Source organism: Rhodamnia argentea, chromosome 7 (assembly GCF_020921035.1).
Source record: "Rhodamnia argentea isolate NSW1041297 chromosome 7, ASM2092103v1, whole genome shotgun sequence".
Lineage (NCBI taxonomy): Eukaryota > Viridiplantae > Streptophyta > Magnoliopsida > Myrtales > Myrtaceae > Rhodamnia > Rhodamnia argentea.
The window spans coordinates 7688975-7710807 of record NC_063156.1 but is presented as its reverse complement, the minus strand read 5'-3'; the positions used below and the strand labels follow the sequence as shown (position 1 = coordinate 7710807).

Sequence of the window (21833 nt, the reverse complement as noted above, 5' to 3'; positions counted from 1 at the left end):
TCGCGTTCCTTTTTTTCCTACGGATGCAATTCACACACTTGTAATAAACAAACCCCCACATTGAAAAGACTAAATCGTCCCTTCCTTCAAACTTATTTCAGCATCTTGGTTAGGGTTCGACGGGGTTTTTGATCTTTTTAGCTAGTTTCGAGGGTTTCGTGTACGCATTGAGAAATTAGTATTTCGAGCTAGGCACTTTTTCAAACAAAACCACCTTTTTTTGGTGTAACATGATCTCCAAAAGTAAAATCTTGTTGATGTATTGTTTTTATTATTAAAAGAGTGAAAATATAAGAGTGGCTATTGGTGGAAGGTTAGATATGTTTCTCCTTAATCACGTTGCTTTAATTTTCGTGTTGTCGGTTTGTTTAGTGTTAATCCCTCGGACTTTGGAGTAATAATGCCGGTAGCGTTAGATAGGCAACGACTCGGGGGTGTTTCCCCACTTACCTACTATGTTTTTGTCCTTTTCCCTCCCGAGGGAAAAGACGCCTCTACCCCCCAAGGGGCGGATCCCGTTAATTCGGGAGAAGCGCGCTGCTCGGGGGGCCCATTTCCGTCATTTCGCCCGCGCCGGGGGGGCTCCACATGTGGATTTTTTCCTTTTTTGGTAAAAAAAAATGGGGGCCTCCACATGTGGATAATGAGCCTGGACTTCACGAAGCCGGTGCTGACGCGGGGTGATGACGCTGGCATGCTGACGCCAGCGCGCGCTCAGCGGGAGGATGGAGGGCCGCAGTGACCCGATGTCAGACGACCAGTCGCGGATTCGAGCGCGTGTCGCGAACTCGTCGCTCCGGTCTTATCTTATCTGACCCCACGACATGTTTGGGATGGAGAGTCAGTCGTGGTTTTCGTCTTTTTGGGTAAGATTCCATTAATGTTGTTATTGCTTGTTCGCAATCTTTTTATGTTTTTGGACTGATTTGGGATTTTGTTGATTCCCATCTCTAAGCCTTAACCTCAAAATGGGAATGATTATGTTGTCGGAGTATTCATATACTTCTTCCACGAGCATTCACAATACGTGAATTTCTCTCAGAAGCACACGAAAAAAAGATATAAACTGGATAAAAAGATATGGAATCCCACTTAATTAATCAGAATTGAGATAAGTACGGACAAAATCGTACAAGAGAGGGGATCGAGCAATTATTGGAGCCCTCTCCCCAAATAGACAAGAGCCAAAGAAGCGTGCCTGAAAACACGGCTAGCCCGAAAGTAAATTGATTGCTCTTAAAACACATCATCGGCACAGACATGGTACATCCTCAATATGATAGAAGCTCATTGGGCCACTCTCCTTTCTGTCTTTCTTTTGGGTGGATAATGGGCAATGATTGTGTAGTTAGTCCATGTGTTGTACGTCTTTATATTGTCCCCTTTTTGTAAATGTCGAAAGTGTCAATGACCCAAGGATGAAGATCCTTTAGCATGGATAGACCCTGTCGTCTCCACCTAGTAGGGGCAAAGAAGTTGGTGGCCTGACAGGGGCCAATGACAAAAGTCCTGATGGACAATAACTGTGATTCGAGGTAGAGGATCTAGGTAAGCGGACTAGTGTCCAAAGCCGAATGATTCAATCACATGTCAAGCAACTTAGAGGGCTTGAATTGCAAGATAAAATGGAAGATCAAAACAACTCACAAGTGGTGCTGCACTCAACCCAACACCAAAAGAGCATCACTTTTCATTCGAAAAAAAGAGAAAAAATGACACAAATTATCTCTAAACTTTACCTTAACATATAATGTTATCTCTAAATTTTTTCTTAAATAAATGAAAGGATAATATTGAACATTTTTATATAATTTATGAGTTAAATTGAACATATATGAAAAGTCTAGAGATCGTATTCAATAAATTAAAAATTCAAAAATTACATTACACATGTATAAAAAAAAAATCCTTAAATGAATTCCAAAATGGACGTTGATGAGATAGAGCGCGTGGGGATTACCCCAGCGGCGCGTGAAGGCTACTGGCAATTTTCTGGGCTCCTTCCATGAACGTGCAGCATTTGCTTCTTTTCACCGAGGCTCTTCCCTATTTATTTTCCGCACGACAAACGTACACCACCTCCCCATTCGATCTCTCTGAGTCTCTTATCCTCCACTCATCATCATCGTCAGCCTCATCTATCAGCAAGACGCCGACTGATTGTTTATACCCACGAGAAGAAAAGAATGGAAGATTCGTCGTTCGGCCATCGGAAAGTGGAGGCCATGAAAGAGCTGGTCCGAGGCCAAGATCTGGCCAAGCAGCTCCTGAACGCCATGTCCCGCGGCGGGTCGCCGTCGCCCTCGGCCGAGGACGTCGCCGACGAGCTCGTCGCTTCCTTCGCCAACGCTCTCTCCAGGTTGGGCCACTCCGAGCCCGACGACCGCTCTCAAGTCTCGGACGGTCCCGACGACCGCACCACCACCGGGTCCCAAGATTCTTCCGAGGAGAGCAGCAGGCGCAAAGATGGCAGAGGACGCTACAAGAGAAGGTAAATTAGTATGTCGCTGAAGAGATTCGTGTGTCACTCATTTGATCTTCAGTAGCTACAGTGGATGAGATTTGATCTTCTCTTCGTCTTTCTTTTTCGTGGGGGATTTGTTGTTTGCAGGAGGGGTTCGGATTCATGGTCAAGAATCAGCACGGCACTCACCGACGATGGTCATGCTTGGAGAAAGTACGGCCAAAAATCAATCCTCAACACAGATTTCCCCAGGTAATGGGTGTGATTCTCTCTCTTGACGGGCATTAGGGTACGCAGCCTCCGATCTCTGAGGTGGACAGTTTAGAATTGCTTAGATCGGTGAAGTGTTCTGCTTAATCTTGAACTTCTTCTTCTTCGTCTTGCCGATCTTTGGAATGCAGGAGCTATTACAGGTGCACCCACAAGTTTGAACAGAAGTGCCAAGCGACCAAGCAAGTCCAGATGATCTCCAAGGACCCTCCCATGTACCAGACCACGTACTACGGCGTCCACACCTGCAAGAACCTGCTAAACTCCCCTCAGATCATCTTCGATCCTGAGGACGAGGACGCCAAGAACCTCGTCAGCTTCGGCAGCAACGCCTCGAGCTCGCAGAACAACCCCTTCTTCTCCTCGCTGAGCTTCGGGTCGCTCAAGGAGGAACACGGGCAAGAAGAGACGGTGCCGGGGGGCGATCACGCCCTACTCAGCACCCAATCGCCGCCCAGTGATTGCAATTTCCTCGCAGAATACTGGGCGACAGAGGTGGATCAGGTTGAGGATTTCATGCACTATGGATTGTACTGATACATTGGGGCCATCGCCTCGACCCGGTGTAGGTACTCCTGAGGTCCATCTGCAACTATTGAAACCGGTGGACCTCATCCATTTCATCTGTTCAAGACGAATGCGTGCTCCGATCCATACGGTGTTTTCTGCTTGAGATGAAGATGGATGGTCACTGAGATTCTCCAATGGTGTAAAATCTTAGCCCTACTAATTCGGAAGAGATCAATAAACAGTCCCTTTACAGTGTAAATTAACCGGAGAATCCTCCGTGCCTTCTCGACATTGATCTGCTACATGGGATGAGCAATGAACATCAAGAGCTGGCAGATGGTCTCCTATATTAGTCTGGCCGTTGCTTGTGGAGTCTTGTCCTTTGATCGGTAACAAGTTCGAGTTTTTGAATTTCGGCTGATCCCACCGGGGCATATGCATGAACTTTATAACTCTTACCTTCAATTTCGATTTCGCAAGGGTCCTATATATTTGATTGTTGCATGGAAAAGAGGTCCTATGTGATCAATTTGCGCTATTTATCCTTCTTGATCATGGCCAAACACATACTATATCTCGAGGGTTTTGTCCAATTTTGCCCGACATGCCAGCCGAATTCTCATATTGATCTATAGTTCTGGAGATGATCTTCTGTTGAATCTGTCGCCTATCCCATTGCTACAACTATGTGTGGCTGTGACACAGATTGCTAGCTCGGATATGTCTGCGCTGCTTGCTTAAATCGGCTGCCACTCTTTAGCTTGTGATTTGGCTTTCGCCTTTCAAGTTAAAAGCTATGAGATGGAGCTTTTTAGCATGTTAAGAAGGGCCAATCGGTAGAGCAAAAGTGCATTAACTCTGAACTCATTTAGCTTAGTTACTAATGTAGTTATCGTACTGCGCATTTACTCCAACTCCAGCTGAAACCTTTTCGACCTTTTGCTACTGATGAGCCACGCAACCGATACTATGAATCTGAGCTCGAAACTGATTTGATTGAGTGGTGTTGTATTAGCTTAGGGATAAATGAGTAACTGGAAACTAAACAGGACCTAAGCAACTAGGTTAATTGGCTTGCTCACCATGGTTTAGTACATTGTTCATCCTGGGGTTGTGCTGATGAGTATGACCAATGATGGTTTGGCAAGTGGAAAATGCGCGGTTTCTTGCATCGCACTAGGTCTAATGTGCTTTAAAGTACTTAGATTTTGCACAATAAGCTAATGTCACTGGTATGATTATTGATAACAGGTGTAGTTCTCAATCAAAGTATATTCTGCACTCGCCATGTTAGTCGACTTGATAAGAGCAATGTCAAGACTCGAACTTAGATGACCTTGAACAGTTTGGATTCTACTGATGGAACTGGAACTTTGGATCGAGGAAGAGGGGCGAGGAATGGAAGTCTTGCTTAATCTTTTCAAGAAGAAATAAAACATGTTCAAAACAACCTAAAGTAACATTGAATACACAAGATGTTAAGAGACAGCTTTTGAAGTGTCTGTAATGCTTCTTATTGTATGCCTTATGACAATCTTTTGCTTCGATCTACCCAAAGATGTTCAGCTCATCTGGGTCAGCTAGTACTTTTTCTAACTCTTCGACTTGCCTCGTGGGGGGCGATTTGGGGGCGGCATGGTGCCGCTTCGATCCTGTCGAGTTTGAATCCTCCCTCACGCATTCAACTCTTGCAAAAAGCTATAATCGATACCGACACCACCATACGCTGTCATCCGGGGTGGAACACAATGCAATCTTCTTTTTCCGCAAACGCGGAACAATGCATCGAAGCCAAGGGAGCTTGATTCGACGGGTCGAAATCACTGTGGGTTATACGTGTGCATAATCAGCATGAAAGTGGGACTAGTCTGGGCTTTAGTTGATCCAGATTCAGTACCTGTCTTCGGGCTTGTGCTCAACCGCTCCCGTGTTTTGACTTCTGAGAGGACAAGGAACAGACAAAGAGAGACCCTTCAGCTGAGCTTCTTCGGACCACACTCGAAAAGATTCAGATCCTTGCAGCAGTCCTTCTTGTCCTCACGTACATAAGTGGGAAGGAGATGGAACGAAAGGTGTGCTTGTTTCGAGAAAATGATTCCCCACTTTTCTAGCTACGAAATTCACTTTCCTAACTTTAAACATGCTTTAATTCTTCGACTGTAAATGATTTTTCAATTGACTAACCATTTTTTTCGCAAAATAAGTGCTTGAAAAGTTTATAAAATCAATTCACGGAAAAATCCTTTTCACTCGAGCAAACACACCCGAAAACTCTATTTAAAAGACCCAATCCGGAGTTTGGAACGAGTTCGACGAGGCCAATCATCCCCAAATCTATCTCGTCGCCATCTTTAATTCTTAAGAGTATATTAGTTGGTTCAAGAAAATCACTCTTAACATGTCAATTCTTGACCCAAGTGAGTTGGCGCAGTTAGTTAGGTGCCAATAACATAAAAAAAAGCGAACATTCTTGGGCCTTTTTTTTCTCGATCAGCGTCGACTAACCTACTGGCTACTCTATTTTGTCATTGGCATGAATTTTCTTTTATCTAATATGTCAAAGCAATATCTTAGAAAAGGAACTCTATAACTTGTAATCTACTAATCATAAACATGGTTGGAGAAAATTTTCCCCCGAGCTCATGTCATTTCATTTGCGATTCTTCCACATGTGAAATGTTCATATCTTGCTAGAAAATTTTGGTCGTTTTCAATTCACAAGCCCGATTACATCTGTGGCCGAAAAGAAAAGCTCACGGTACCGTAAAAGCTAAAGATCGTTGACCAAGAAATGCCACCATGAAAAATTTCCACTTTTGGAAGTTGGAAGAATCAACAGCAAATGTAGTAACTTTTTTTTTTTTTTTTTTTTTTTTTTTTTTTTTTTTTTTTTTTTTTTTTTTTTTTTTTTTTTTTTTTTTTTAAATTTATATTTTTATTTTTTTTTTTTTTTTTTTTTTTTTTTTTTTTTTTTTTTTTTTTTTTTTTTTTTTTTTTTTACAAAAAATACCACAGTTTGGTAGACATATCAAGCCATGTCTAAGCCTAAATGTACATCAATCCAGCTTGATGAGGCAATTGAATTGCAGTTTGGTCCATCTCAATTCGTACAATTCCGAATTGCTCATGCACGGTTTTTGTCGGCATAAAGCGGAGATCTCCGGGCAAAATCGAGCTCGTAAAGCCCCCACACCAACGCCCCGGAGGAGAGCGCGACCGGGACCGGCCCGAACATCCACATCAGCAGGGGAAACGTCATGCAGAGCAGCCGGTTCCCGAAAAGGGCCAGCAAGAAACCTCTCTCGAAAACCACTTGCGTGTAGGGGGAGGAAGAGAATGTGCCGTCTCCGGGAGTTGCATTTATCAAGAAATTCGCGTCGATCAAGTAGCCGACCGCCATCGAGCTGCACAAGAAGCTGAAGCTCGAGAAGAAACACGCTGAGCCGTACTTGAGGGCGAAGATCTTGGGGGATTTGGAGCCGAACAAGGTGCTGCCGAAGAGGTGGGCCGCGTCGTAGGCGTTGTTAGTGAGCGCCGCGAGCGCCAAGTTGATCAGGATGGCTATGGATGCAGTCAGGATGGTCACCATCAGGGTGTTCCGCGTGCTTTGGACCGCCAACATGCCCGCCTTCTCGTCCCCCTGCGAACCGATAAACAGGAACACTTTTTGAACTACAATCGCCACTTCTAATGTCGTTCGAAGCGGGGAAACCGGGGACCGGTCTGATTACCTCTTTGAGGGCAAGAAACCATGCCTTGCGCTTCTGCACGTCGTGGCCGATGGTGGTGACGGAGGGCTTGCGCTTGATGCTGTGCCAAAGATAGGCGTGGTAACCTACGGTGAGGAAGAGGCTCAGCGGCACCAGCACCGTGTCCGAGTACGTGATCACTCTCATCTTTCGATCCGAGACGGACTCAATTCAGGGAGATGTTGCCTGCTGCACCCGGAATAAAGGGAGCCTAAGCTTCTTCAGCATCCGCCAAACTTCTCCTCTATCACCACCCCACTTATATAGTGCTTCGGAAGTGGGGAGCACTGTAGAACCGACGTGACGTAACCGATCAATTACAGTACTTCGAACGATGTGCATCCCGATCAACTTTATGCTTTAATTTTTGCAAGATCTGGTATCGAATTGTGCCGGCTTCTCTCCCTAAAGAAGGGGTAACGTTGCGTTCCATGTAACAGCGCACGAAGCGTGAGGAAGAGCTTCCCACTAACCACAAAAATGGCGGTCCACGATTTGCATTAAAGAAGATCAATGGCGTCGCCGTCACCATGCAATGTCAGCAGGCACTAAAGCGGATGAGGCAAAAGCAAAGGCTAAAGCTTGAGCCAATTTCGTGATAATTTCTGGTGATTTGTCCTCTGCCCACTTAGCCAAGATTTCTCAGTGCGCTTCCTTTGAACTTGGGTCCCTAGTGAAATCCATAGATGATGCAGAACCAAATTTTCAATGTCGGGGAAAACTTTGTCCAACTCAAGTTCTTCCTTCCTCTTAACAATTTTACTACTCTTTGAATTCGCAGGCCAAAAGTTGAGATGATCGTCCCGAGAAACATCTTTTGCTTTGGTAGTACCTGGTGGATTCGATGCGGATAGGACAAGAGTCGAATACATCGGGCGGGCGAACGGACATACTTGTCTCAACCCGGATTTATATGGATTGGGTCTATTGCGGCAGTTGATTGCTTGAGTTCCACATGCTCCATGGTAATGATCGTGAATGGTGTGTGTGTGGTTGCCGGAAACTTCCATGTTGTCAATAGCTTATAGTTTCTGGAGGCTGAGTTTAAAAATTGATTAACCTCGTTGGAATCACTCTAATTATTGTTGAGGGTCAATGGTGAGCAACGTAATTTGCACGAAATCCAATCGCAAGGCACGCTAAGAGAACCTCCTTTTTAAAAGAAAAGGAATCTGGGACAAGGACGTCGCGTGTATATGATAAACATTTTTGAAAAATTATAGCATTCAAGTCATCAATTGAAAAGTTACATGATATTTAAATGAACGCAAAAAAGTACGATGCTCAAGTGACGGAGAAAAATGCTATGAAATTTAAGTGAGTTGCAATACTTATAGTTTGTTTTAAAGGGGCAAACTCGAGATATATTAAAATCAGTAACGGGCTGCGATCGGATTTGAAGAGCAATAGAAAATTATTGGAACGGGGTTTGGAACGGCACGTCGTCCTCAATCCGTCCCGCTTGAATCCCATGTCCGATGTTGTTCAAATTCTTTTCTTCTTCGCAGCAGCGAAACTCTTCGTACGCTGAAGTCCACCTGATGAACCCGATGAATCCTCTGCTCGCGATTATCATTCCGACCCGAGACGAGACAAAGAATTTGACCTGATGCAGGCGGGCAAAAAGAACCTTGTTTTGGACGTAATCGAACGTCGTGTTTCGTACCTTGTTATCATCAATCCAAGTCGTCTCATGTGCTTGGACTTTTCCCAGCTGAAACAATTACTTGCTCCTCTCCATCTAATGGGCAAAGACCAATTCGATCGGTCGGAGGGAAAGAATGGCGAGAACGTGGGAAAGATCGAAGCTTTCGATCTGGGTTTGGTGCGTCCTGGCTGGGTCTTGCCTGGGAAGGTTTGTGGTGGAGAAGAACAGCTTGAAGGTGTCTACTCCGGCATCGTTGAAGGGAAGCTACGAGAGCGCGATTGGGAATTTCGGAGTCCCTCAATATGGAGGGTCGATGCCGGGGACCGTATTTTATCCGAAAGACAATCGGGATGCGTGCGAGAGCTTCGAAAATTTCAATGCTTCGTTCAAGTCCGCTACTAGGCAACTGCCCATTGTTTTACTTGCTGATCGAGGAGGTAGGGACATGTTTGCTCGTTTCTGAGTTCGTGTTTTGAGTCGTGAAGTTGATTCGCTTTTGGTTAGCGGGTTCTTGTAGTGGGTCAATTTCAATCACTTGCTTTTCATTACTTAACTTAGCAACTAGCTCTTTGTTTTCCAGTTAATTAAGGATTGTCGGTCATGTATTAGGTGACTTGTGTCTGATACTGGTTAATGTGTCATTTAACGGTTGAGACTTGAGAACACGAGGGCCGCTCTCATCTCATCTTGAACTTAAAAATTCATGCTTCCCAAAGATAACCTATATCGACTTTGAAAAATTTATTGACAGATTAGCTCCGGCACTTGAAAAACAGCGTGTGCTGTGGCATCATCCATGTTTGGCTGCTGCACAAACCGAACAATTATTCTATTCACAAGAATAGTCATATCCTTTATTTACAGCTAGTAATTAGGAGTCAGATAAGGTACTTCTAGTTTATATGTGCCTTTGCTTGCCCACAGTTAACTTGCTGTCAATGCAGTGTGTTACTTCACATTGAAGGCTTGGAATGCGCAGAATGGTGGTGCTGCAGCGATTCTTGTTGCAGACGACAGAGATGGGGATTTGATCACCATGGATACCCCAGGAGAAGACCATGGTGATTCTGGTTATCTTCAGAACATCACTATTCCCGCTGCACTTATCAAAAAATCATTGGGAGATGACATAAAGAAAGCTTTGTCTGATGGGGACATGGTCACTATGCACCTTGACTGGACTGAAGCTCTTCCTCATCCAGATGAGCGGGTTGAGTATGAATTCTGGACAAATAGCAACGACGAGTGTGGGCCAAAATGCGACACTCAGATTGAGTTTGTTAAGAACTTTAAGGGGGCTGCTCAAATACTTGAGCGTAAAGGGTATGCCCAGTTCACACCCCACTATATAACCTGGTTCTGCCCCCCAGAATTTCTTTCGAGCGACCAGTGCCGGTCACAGTGTATTAACAACGGAAGGTACTGTGCTCCTGATCCTGAGCAGGATTTTGGTAAAGGCTATAATGGAAGGGATGTTGTGCTTCAGAATTTACGCCAAATTTGCCTTTTTAAAGTGGCTAATGTGAGCAGCAAGCCATGGCTTTGGTGGGATTTTGTGACTGACTTTGCAATTCGGTGCCCAATGAAAGAGGAGAAGTTCACCAAAGAATGCGCAGAAAAAGTCATCCAATCACTTGGTAAGGTTCATTCGTTCTTGAAACTCTTAGACTTTGGTTAGTCTTCTTAACAGTTTCTGGATGACAGCAGACATGAAGATGTGTAGTGATGCGGCATCGTATCAGGCATGAAGACTTAAATCATGCATGAACTCGATTAACTATACGTACTTTTATCTGCTTACTGACATACTTTCTCACAAGAAAAAGACCAGCTTTGAATGACTTCTGTGTCTAATTTCACATTTAAATCTGCTGGCGAGGAATTGTTATTTTTAGTCGTTCCAAATGACATTTTTTTCAGAACACTAACGACCAGAATAGAAATGTCATCCTCGAGGACTGTGTGCCTGTGGCTCTGGTGCATGTGCGTGTGCGTGTGCGAAAAATAGCGCAACTGCACTTCTGTTCTTCTTTTGCTTTGTGGGTCACAAATTTGGGTTCTCACTACTCTTATGTTGTTCTTATCTATGTCCGCAATGTGCTCATAACAAATTTATTACTAAATGCCATTAGGTTGTCATCCTGCAGAATTGTTTCTAGAGGCGAATAATCATAATTATAATTGCAAAAAACCCCAATAGACTGTCGAACCACAAAATCCCTCCTTGGTAATTTAACTTTTTTTTTTTTTGGGGTCCAATTGGTAATTTAACTTGAACAAAGCTATTACGCTGATTTATTTATTTCTTGTGGATCATGGAAGACATGATGGTTTAGATTTCTAATTGGCCATATACTATGACGTTCGCCATCTGTTAATCTTTGCTGTGCTTGGTCATCTAATGATCTGAGTCTTTTGGACAATGTTGTGGTCATAATATTTAAATTACTCTGAAGGTGTTGATCTCGAGAAGATAAACGAATGCATAGGTGACACTGACACCGATGTGGACAACCCAGTCCTCAAAGCTGAACAGGACGCACAGGTTTTGTTTCTGATTTACTCTATTATTCTCTCCATTGCTCAGTCTTTGTTGTGCCTTTTTAATTGGCGCTGTTTCTTTCAAATTGGTTTCAGATTGGCGAAGGGTCTCGTGGAGATGTTTCTATTTTGCCTACTTTAATCATTAACAATCGACAATACAGAGGTCTCAGCAAGCCACGACCTCAAAAGTTATTGACATTCTGACTGATCTTGTTTTGCTGATCCATTATTTCGATGGTTGTAGGTAAATTGGATGGAGGAGCAGTCCTTAAAGCCTTATGTGCAGGTTTCCAAGAAACCACTGAACCAGCTATTTGTTTAAGTTCAGGTACTCATCTGTGATCCTTTTTGTCTAATTCCATGCGTTATAATTATTTTTCTTTTCGCCTTCACAAACTTCCTTTGTACATTATTGTGTTCAAACTTTCTCAGTCTCATAGGCAAGCTCAATAACCTGCTGCCCTTTTACTCTAGTGCTTAGCTGGCAAAATTGATTCATGATCTATCTACTATGTGTGTGTATAAAGGCAAAGTTGATTTGAGAACTGGTAAAAGGAAAACTCAATTTGGCATCTGAATTTTTTACGGTCCTTAGTGATGTTTTAACAAAAGTTAGTATGCTTGTCCACGTGATTTGGCCATACTTCCTACGTGAGGGATTAGCCCCAGTAGTAGAAAACCATGCATTACCTTTTCAGTGTAAAAAGGAATGCACAAAGAGAGAGGATGACCAAATTGGATGCAAGGCCTGTTGGCATTTTACAATTGATAACCGGTTTGACTAGATGAAATCCAACTCCTCCTTTATCCTTGGAATTAATTATAGAGAACAGTGCGCTACACAAGATGAATCTCTTAAAATGGCTTGCAGTTCAAACTCTTCCACCATGCACACTCCATATCTTTCATAGAAGTTGTTCACATTGGCTTGAGAGATGTCAATCTTTCATTTGTTAATTTGACACTATGGATAGATCCTTATATGTTTCAGAAAATTATGTATCTGCAACATCTTTTCAGAAAATTATGTATCTGCAGATATTGAAACAAATGAATGTTTGGAAAACAATGGGGGTTGCTGGCAGGATAAAGTTGCTAAAATTACTGCATGCCGGGTATGTTCTCAAAATCTTTATGATATAGTTTGGGGTCCTTGGCATCACATCTTGATGCTCTGCATTGGTTTCTTCTATTTCAGGATACATTTCGGGGAAGAGTTTGTGAATGCCCTCTTGTGCAAGGTGTGAAATTCGTCGGTGATGGTTATACACACTGTGAAGGTAACTATGTTTTGTAGAGTGCGAATTCAACTGGTTCTGTCAAATGAAACGGAATCGGAGAATGCATTAAATGTTTGTAAAGTATGCAGTCTCTTAATTTTCAGTTAGTACTGTTTTAAACTGTAAATCTGAACTTCACTTGGAGAAATTTTTTTCCAAGAACTTATTTCCCTCTTACCATTTTCCTGAAAACCCTACAGAAATTCAGGTTTGCTTGTGACTCACTTCTGGCTTTCCTCGAACTTTAGATAACAAGAACATTCCTTTATTACCTATCTTTCTAATTCAACTACTTGACAGCTTCTGGAACTTTACACTGTGAAACCAACAATGGCGGCTGCTGGAATGATACGCGTGGTGGCAGGACATTCTCTGCTTGTGTTGTAAGCTCATGCACTCTTTGCTTTAAGCATTAAGTTTGTCTGTTCTGTCCAAATATATATGATTGTTCTTCCAGGATGACAGCAGCACTGGTTGCAAATGTCCTCCTGGCTTCACTGGAGATGGAGTGAATTCCTGCGAAGGTATTGAAATTAACCTATCCTGATTATCAGCTCTAGAACCTCTAATTTTATTAATCATGTAAAGTAGAAAGGTTCTTTGCAGAGAATGCAATTTCTGTCTAGGCATCTCAGTTTTCATCTGAAAAGTATTTCCCATGGATGTAACACTGAGCTCTCCATAAATCAACCATTCATGGGATCAGTTGATATAGTTAGAGAGTGCATTCCCAGATATCTTAGTTGCTGTACTTGATGATAGGGTTTGAGATGCCAGTTTCAATTTTTTGACTATGGTAGGGTTGTGTCAGTGTGTCACCATGTGTCGCTCTGATGCATGTGGTCCTTTGTGTTAGTTTGTCAGCCAATCAATTGTAGGCTTGTTAGTGGGTAGGGGAAAAGAGTAAAGACTTTCCGCATGTCAACAGGATTTGTACGCATGCTTCTTTTTCTTGTTTTGCTCTTACTGTACATAGTAGATTAAAGGGAATTCGATACAAATGGTCCTTGTACTTTGACTCAATATGTAATGTGGTCCCTGAACTTTTAATTTGTTCAATGTGATCCCTGAACTTTAGCCCAACGTGCAATGTCGTCCCTGAACTTTTAATTTGTTTAATGTGATCCTTGAATCTTTGGTACATGGTTAATTTAGTCTCTGAACTACATAGAAATGTTCAATATTATCCTCGAACTTGAATTAATGGAAGGACAACATTGAATATTTCATATAGGTTAGTGACTAAATTGAACATGTGCCAAAAGGATAAGGATCACATCGAACAAATTTATAATTCGGGAAAGACATTGCACATTGGGTTAAGGTTCAGTGACTATATTGAATAAATTAGTAGTTCAGTAACCACATTGCAAATTAGGCCACAGTTTAGGGACTATTTGCATCATTATCCCTAGATTATACATATACGGAGTGCTTGGACAACTGCTGCTGAGCTTTTGAGTGTATTGATGGTTTTGCTTAGATGTGGATGAATGCAAAGAAAAGAAAGTCTGCCAGTGCCCAGAATGCAAATGCAAGGACACATGGGGTGGCTTTGAGTGCACCTGCAGCAGTGGTTTATTGTACATGCGGGAATACGATACCTGCATAAGTGAGTGATCTTAATGTGCAGACTTCTTCATGGATAATTGACTTTTCTGAACAGTAAAATAATACAATGACTCACAAACCTTTGAGAGTTGAACTTGTTATTTTTGTGATAACTTTCTTACTTTTTGCTTTGGAAAAGGTACCGTTTCTAGGTTTAAGAGCACAACTGTCTATTCTAATTAGACCAATAGAGAATGCAATTTATACATTGTAAGTTGACCCCCTTCCTCATGGATTGATATGACGGACAAAAGCCTTAAGCATGTAGATCCGATGTGTGTGGGTGAGTTTTTTCTTAATAATCCCTAAATCCTGTACAGAAGGGAATGTACTGACGAGTGAAAGGAGACTAATAAATGGGTGAATGGTGACCCAGAATACAGATGGAAACCTCTTCTATTTAAAACCTGCGCAACCATCTGTTCCAAAATTAAAGCTGTGAAGTGCACAGAATGTGTTCTTAACACCAGTTTTGTACTTCACAATAGATAAAGTGAGGAGGAAAAGCAGCAAAGCTTGAGTAAGAACCTGGTTTGATTAATTGAACCTATCAAGTCGCCTGTCTATGAAATGTGGAATTTTTATAGCTTTGCCTTCATACATTTTCAATGTTTTCTTTTCCCTAATGCAGGTACACACTCTGCCAAGAAGTCTAATTTCGGAGGATTTTTCTGGATCGTCATTTTCGGCTTGGCTGCTGCTGGAGTTGGAGCATACGTGGTCTACAAATACAGAATCCGGGTAAGATTTCTCTTGGCTTGTTTGTATTGGGAAGATACATTGTTTCAGTTTATCATGAAGGCTTGGGCAAAGCCAATTGAACTGCTAACATGTATTAGTTTATGATTCGAGTAATCTGAATATAGGTTAAACCGTCTAGAGAAAGGCAGTGCAGTAATTGTAGACAATAAGCATCGTCCTTGAACTACCTCGTAGGGAGTAACCTTGAAGTTACGAAAGTTGCGAACATCAGAAGAAGAAAAGGAGCTCCGTACTATGTGATATAAATAGTCATTCAGTCTATCTCTTGGTAGATCAGTCAAAACCGTGGTCATCTGAATTTTCACTCTAGTGATTTGTCAATGAAATTGTGTTGCAGAGTTACATGGACACCGAGATACGATCAATCATGGCACAGTACATGCCGCTGGACGGTCATGTGGAGGTGCCGAGTCATGGCTCTCACACCGATATCTGAAGGGAGACACGTGAGGAGGGACTCCGTCAAGTAATACAGATATTTATGTAAGCTAATGATCTTTACCGCGGACAGATAGTTATTCTCCGACCTCACAGGTTCCTCAATCCTTCGACACAGGTAGTGTCCCTTGTTGGCCTTTGCTTTTCATAGCGAACGGACTTGTCACTCTCAGCCTTGGTTTTTGTATACTTGCAACTTTTCAATTCATAAACTTGCTTTACATAAAGAAGAAGCATCATTTGAGACTTAAGTGGGCATAGCAGTTGCTTGTTTACCTATTGCTTTGCTTTCCATCTTTTTTCCCTTCTTGCCCCCTTTTCTTGCTTTCCAAGTACGTGATTACCCACTTTCCCCTTCATAAATGGGTTTGAAGGCACACAGACTGGTGTTTCTGTGATTAATGACATGACATGTGATGGTTACCCGGAAATGGAATTGCTTCTGTATTAATTTAGGTGTCCACAACTTCCTCAATAGTTGTTATGTGAATGACATATAAAGATGCGCTATGCGTGCGTCGAAGAAACATGTGTAGTTAGTGTGTTTGCTACTCCTACGACTACCATCAATAACCCCAGAAGAAGGCGTCGGTTTTGACTACTTCTCAACGTGAGATCAGAACTTTTTCATACCAGGGTCTACGAGATGGTTCTGTCCATTACTTCGAGTGTTCCTTTTTTATGTGTAAACCTGATTTCGAATGCCAAAATCGGGGTTCAAGTGAACAAGCAGAATTTTCGATAGTTGATGGGAGGGAATATCTCTGTTACCTGCCAGAATATAAGATGTTTTCTGATTTACTTTTGTAAGCTATAAACACGGTCCGTGACGACTATTTTCTTCACGAAAAGCACATCAAATCAAGAAATGAAGTTTATATTTGTTTCGGTAAGTATAATTACGAAGTAATTTTATCATGATTTGATTATGGCTACTAGAATTCATTAATGGTGGTTAGTAAGTTATCATAGTGAAAACTAAGAGGAACTTACAGCCTATCTAAAGTTGTAACTTCCTAAGTAGCTCTGACTACTCACATGAAAAAGTAAATTTCAAAAAACAATAGTTATATCAAGAGATCGATGCAGTATTCTAATTGACAAAAGATTACTTGCTTATCAGTAATTAGTAATCTCCACAACATAGTACCTCTTCAAATTAGTAGGTAAGTTCAAATATTTGAGTAACTGATAACTTTTTTTGAGAAAAGTTATTGATCGATGCACAAAAGTGCTTGATGATGATTATTTGACCAGCCTTTCTTTTCTTTTATGTAACACGATCGAAAGATCAGAGTTGCAAATCTGATGATCCGAAACGTGTTTCCATTTTTAAGCGCTCGTCAAAATAGAGCGCACCTAAAACTTATCATCAAAGTGAGAGAATTTCTCAGTAAAATGATTGGCGACAAACGCGATTACAAGCATCATGCACACCTGGGAGTGTTCCGAATTCATCAACTACCCACCGGCTACCCTCGTTACTTCGTCGGACTGCATGAACTTACATGGAAACCATCGATCATGCCATTATAGTATTATGCATTCGGAAAGCTGTATGATTATTGACTCTCTAGAAGAAAGATCAAACCTTTCAAGGCGCAGAACTCCTTGAGTAACAATCGACAATCCAAAGCATTGATTCACTGCAGGCATCTTCAAACAAATTCTCGGCATTTAGTTTTAATATACAGAGGAAATATAAACCCCGGTACCTGAGCCCCCGACAAAGACAAGAGTTCCGCATCATTATTCTCACCCCCAACACTCCGTCCCCAAAGATTGAACAAACCTCCTAACTGGTTTGACACCACAACATTTATCTAGAGGTGACAGGCACGCAAGAACACGCCAGAACTGGACTCTGATCTCCAATAGCATGTAGCTTTTTCTGCTTCTGCTTGCCGCGCCTCTTGTATATCCTAGCTACTGCAGTTTTGGGAGAATTTCTACATGAAGAATTTAGAGAAGTGCAGATCAGATTTACAGCTAAGTTATGTCACTGGCCAGCCACAGAACCACCATTTGTCTCACACAATCACTACTTTTCATTTGACGATCGATGATACTTACTATAACTGATTCATTGAGTTTCCATTCCCTCTTCGCAGGAAGGACCTTTCATCTGATCTCTTTTCTGCTTGATCTTATACAGGTAAAACGCCAGCATCCCCCCACTGCACAAGAAAACAAATCACCAATTGAAAGAATAATCGCTCCGTGAAACACTGCAGAAAGATGCACCAAAATGGGAAAAACAAAATGGTTGCTGTACAGATCTCCAAAACTTCAGTAAACATGAAGATACTACAAATTTGGAACTAGAGTTGCATGTTTTCTACTATTATACTTCACATATCCATTAAGAGGTGCACCGTTTTCTCATCCTCTAAAAAGTCGACCACAGAAGAAACACGCCAGTGAGCCAGTCCATGATTTTGTCAAATAACATCTCCAATGTCTCCATTATTAGGGGGAAAGGACAAATATTCCCCAGGCACAGTTTCAACATAGTAATCTATGTGTCGAGCAAAGGAACGTGGGAGTATCTTGCCGCTTACGGAGCTAGCAAGGTGAAAGTCTAAAAACAGAAGACAATGAACCCAAAGATTACGTCAATTTACTAGGAGCTGTCACATGGCTCAAAATGACTGAAGTCTGCCCATAAGATCCACAAGATAGAAAACCAACCCACAGCAAAATTAATGAAATAGAAAATAGTAAGTTGTTTAAGAGTCCCACTAACCTGACGACAGTCATCAAAAAACTAAAAAAGGATAGCCTCTGCAAAAGAGGAAAAAAATCATCAGAACTCTTGATAATGATCAATCGAGCACATAGGAAAGTAGACAAATAATGAAGACTGTCTAATAATGACCAAGGAATATCCGTCTACCTGAGACAGGAAGCGTATCTCTCTAAGAAATATTATTCCAGCAATTCCTACAGACGGACAAATGTATCTCCATATGAGACTCAAAACAATTGGAGCAGCGTACTTAGAGATAGCAGGATTATAAATAAATAGGAAAATAAAAAACTTATGCATGCCCAAATCTATTTAAAGGACAAGGTTCATTGCACCATGATAAGAGTAAATGGCCAATGTATTTGCATCTTTACACATCTTTAAATTAAGGAAGAGATTTCTTTCTTTTTACTTGGCACAGTCGAAAGATCCTGATTGATACTCATTTACCCAAGAAAATCATTCTGTAAGTTACCATTGAAAAAGATTAACAAAGAAAATAGGAGGTACTTGACAGGTAAATCATTGCTTGATACTGACAGACTTCCCTCGATTCCAACCAACAGAGGCCCCCTTAATTCCACCACGAACACCCAAGCATCCTAGGTATTGACTGTCAAATAGGTAGAGGGAAGCCAATAGAAAGAAATATTTTGGAAGCCACATTTTGGATAAGATCACAAGCGAACAGGATTTCAATTGGTTAAATCTGCAGCCAAGATCAGCCCAGTCAAATCTGCAGTCGCAGCATGGTCCAAGCCTACCTCTAAATTACAGGGGAAGTGCTCTGCTAACTAAGCCAAAGCTACTCTGACCGTCTCACGTATATAGGGGTCAGTCTTTTACTTTCTTCACGGACAAGTGTTTTGGAAAGTCGATTACAAACTGACAGTCACAAGATTGATGCGTAAAGCTTGTGGATACTAGCAGCTTGTGCTGACCAAGTACTCAGCAACCTTGTTTGATATATTGTGAGCAAAATGTGTGTGTCTGTGAACTTTTTACTAGGTTCACCGCAGTATCAAAATGATTTAGTCATGTATTTGGATGATGGACATATGAAAATTTTGGTTTACACAATTATTTCCAAGTACACATGTCGATTATCTAATGCTGACCGGAAAAACAAATTACACTGGCAATGGACTTAACAATTATTTATTCGCTGTAATCATCTATTTTGATGATGTGAAAAATCAACAAACCAATGAAACTGCGAATCAGTCCTGATTGGTTCTTGGGTCTGGTCTGGTTTCAATTTGTAACTACTCAAGACTTAAAACCACCATGTGGCACTGCATGCCCTTGATGCTTGTGCATCGCAAGCATGTCATAGAAGCTTCATCATGTAGCTTTAATAAATCTTAAATTTCTCAACCTAGCCCTTGGATCTCTAGTGACAGCTCCAATTGATAGCAGAAAAAACCTGTTTGGTTCAGCTTTTTGAAAAGCCAAGGACAACAGTTTGCTTTCTTATCAAAACTGAAAAAGTCATATAAATGGCCAAAAAAAAAAAAAAGTTTGCATTCACATATACTTGCAATATTTGTATAGTATGAAAGTCTCGGGTGTATAGGGTTAAGAGAAAGTCGAAACGCATCCATCACAAAATACTAAGAAAGAAGTAAATAATCTATCTAGGCATGCCCTTAAGGAAAGAAAAAACTTCCCACGAATTCACCGTATTGAATTCCCGTCACGTATGCTCAAATGAGGATATTGTCGTTGACAATACAAATTAGTAACAGAACTTGTCAAATTATAAACCTGAAATTTGGACATATACCCAGAGCCAACAAGATATCAGCACATGATACAAAGCCACGTCATGATGATTCTCGGATAGCTAGGTAAGGCCCACAGTGAATGACAGCACGCAGATGGATTTTCAAGGTATAGAATCTGATCAATGAACTCATCAATCAATAAAACACTACTTTAACACAAATCCTGGCAGACCACTACCCGGGTGCTGGAAATTAGCCTCGAACTGGCGGTTGACACATAATTTGTTTTTATTACCATAAATGAGAGGATCACGGTACCAGACATTTATGCGAATAGGGAAATAAAATGCCATGCCAATATCGCCAAGAAGCCTCTAATATTGGAAAAAGGAAAGACGTACTAACCTGCCTGCCCTTTCAAGGCTAGAGAAGAAGATTTTCCTCTTTTGTAATATCTCAAACTTGATACGCTGAAAGCCAAAAGAGTACCTCCAAGGATGACACCAAATCTGATGGCAGAAATGCTCCCCGTTAGCATGAAAGAAAGGAAACCACCGACGGAAAGAAGCAATCCTGCAAAGCATCTAATAATTGTGAAGTGAGGAAGAAAGAAGTAATAAAATAGCTGAGAAGGAAAGAAAGCACATAGGAGATTATTTTCGCACAAGCCAAAGAAATTGATTTTAAATTATGTGGATGAATGCTCCGACTATGCAACTCGATGGAAAGATTGCAAGAAACCTCTCGTAAAGCTACCCTTTAGAAAGTAATCACAAACGGAGTTGGTCAGTCAATTCTTACACAAACAATCTTACCGTATGGAATTCCAAGGTAAAAGTCCTGGACTTTTGAGATATCATTTAGATCCTCAGTCGGAGTGGAAAACGTTTCTACAATCTCCTTCACAGGTTCGGGTGATTTCTCCGCAGCTGCGGACAGATATTCTTTACCTTCCTCGCTGAGTTCTTTCGCTACTACACTCAAATCATATCTGGCCTTTTCTGCTTGAATTTTCAACTGCTCTGCAGTTTCTTTCAGAATGACCGCTGCTTTCTTAGAGTATATTTCATAGGCTTCCTGTGAGATGCTCTGCATCTTCAAAGCTTGCTCCTTGAAAGCATCTAAAGTCTGTTCCCATGCTTCTTCTGATTCTTCAGCTTTCTTATCAAGATCACCGTTTTCCTTTTCCACATCGAGTTCCGAATGCTTCTAAAACGTCAAAATCAGATAGGACGAGAAAAAGACCTGGTTTAATCAATCTTATACTAATTAAAGAAGACGGAGATAGTGATGAAGGATGAGTGTTAGATATTAACACTTCCGTGGAATTAAATTGACAAGATAATCCCAATACAGCACAAATCGCCCCAAATATTTCTCAATAGAATCCATTTTACAACCAAAAAATACACAGAATAAGGCCCAAAAATGCATTATAAATCAAAGCCTTGAGCAACAACAACAACAACAACAAAATGAAATTGGTCTTTAATATGGACACCAATACCAGAGGAATGCCTCATCAAATGCAAGGAAAATCCAAAAGGATCCTAATTCAGACGTGCAATTGCTCGAGTGAATCCATCATCCAGAGAATCAACAAAACAGGTATCAACGAAAAAGAAAATTCAACGACTCATGCCCCCAATCACCGAAACGGAAAACGCAATGAAATCTCGTCTCGGGAGCTTACCGACTCCTCGTGAGAAGCTGCGAAGGCAATGACAGACGAACTCCTCCTATGAAGGGAGTGGAGACCGAAGCGGAGCCCTCCGGGAGGGCCATTTTCGGAAGCGACAGAGAACCTGGGGGCGCGAGGTCGGAGAAGAGACTCGAGACGCAGAGACGACGGCGACCGAGAAATGGCGGCTCGCCGGATAGGCAAGGAGGTGGAGTTCAGGCTAGGGTTTTTGACCAGCAAGGACTCCATGGAGAAGCTCATTCTCTGAGTGTCAGACGGCAAGCGAGAGCGGAGGAGGGTTTAAGGAGGAGGAGACACGATGGCGAAGCTCTCGAGGACACACCACCAAGTCACTTTCACTGGTGTCCAAAAGTACATCTATTGTTTTTTTTTTTCTTTT

At 41.7% G+C, this 21833-nt stretch overlaps 4 protein-coding genes across 8 annotated transcripts; 2 read left to right on the top strand and 2 right to left on the bottom strand.

Moving 5' to 3' along the window:
- Positions 1-2034: 2034 nt before the first annotated feature.
- Positions 2035-21806, bottom strand: LOC115746915 (protein FATTY ACID EXPORT 3, chloroplastic). Of its 4 annotated transcripts, none has more exons than XM_030682897.2 (7): positions 21446-21806; positions 20568-20961; positions 20158-20325; positions 18173-18219; positions 18023-18060; positions 17334-17453; positions 2035-2046 (listed from the first exon to the last, which is right to left on the bottom strand). In XM_030682897.2, exons 1-6 carry the CDS (start codon positions 21692-21694, stop codon positions 17360-17362), a joined length of 990 nt encoding a protein of 329 aa, XP_030538757.1. In that variant the 5' UTR covers positions 21695-21806; the 3' UTR covers positions 2035-2046; positions 17334-17359. The 4 variants fall into 4 exon arrangements, with proteins under 4 accessions (XP_030538757.1, XP_030538755.1, XP_030538753.1 ...); XM_030682895.2 differs by lacking the exon at positions 2035-2046 and adding an exon at positions 16857-17195 and having other exon boundaries at positions 17349-17453; XM_030682893.2 differs by lacking the exon at positions 2035-2046 and adding an exon at positions 16857-17225 and having other exon boundaries at positions 17350-17453; positions 21446-21805.
- Positions 2085-3503, top strand: LOC115746916 (probable WRKY transcription factor 70). Its single transcript, XM_030682899.2, has 3 exons — positions 2085-2491; positions 2612-2716; positions 2866-3503. The coding sequence occupies exons 1-3, from the start codon at positions 2187-2189 to the stop codon at positions 3269-3271; spliced, it is 816 nt and encodes a 271-aa protein (XP_030538759.1). The 5' UTR covers positions 2085-2186; the 3' UTR covers positions 3272-3503.
- LOC115732834 lies at positions 6253-7398 on the bottom strand. The gene is made up of 2 exons (XM_030663521.2): positions 6976-7398; positions 6253-6884 (listed from the first exon to the last, which is right to left on the bottom strand). Exons 1-2 carry the CDS (start codon positions 7138-7140, stop codon positions 6369-6371), a joined length of 681 nt encoding a protein of 226 aa, XP_030519381.2. The 5' UTR covers positions 7141-7398; the 3' UTR covers positions 6253-6368.
- Positions 8396-15827, top strand: LOC115746914 (vacuolar-sorting receptor 1-like). Of its 2 annotated transcripts, none has more exons than XM_030682888.2 (13): positions 8396-9078; positions 9586-10278; positions 11098-11186; positions 11279-11348; positions 11430-11513; positions 12224-12300; positions 12384-12465; positions 12766-12848; positions 12923-12989; positions 13949-14077; positions 14708-14817; positions 15176-15321; positions 15395-15827. In XM_030682888.2, the coding sequence occupies exons 1-12, from the start codon at positions 8775-8777 to the stop codon at positions 15272-15274; spliced, it is 1887 nt and encodes a 628-aa protein (XP_030538748.1). In that variant the 5' UTR covers positions 8396-8774; the 3' UTR covers positions 15275-15321; positions 15395-15827. The 2 variants fall into 2 exon arrangements, with proteins under 2 accessions (XP_030538748.1, XP_030538749.1); XM_030682889.2 differs by having other exon boundaries at positions 8397-9078; positions 15373-15827.
- Positions 21807-21833: the final 27 nt, after the last annotated feature.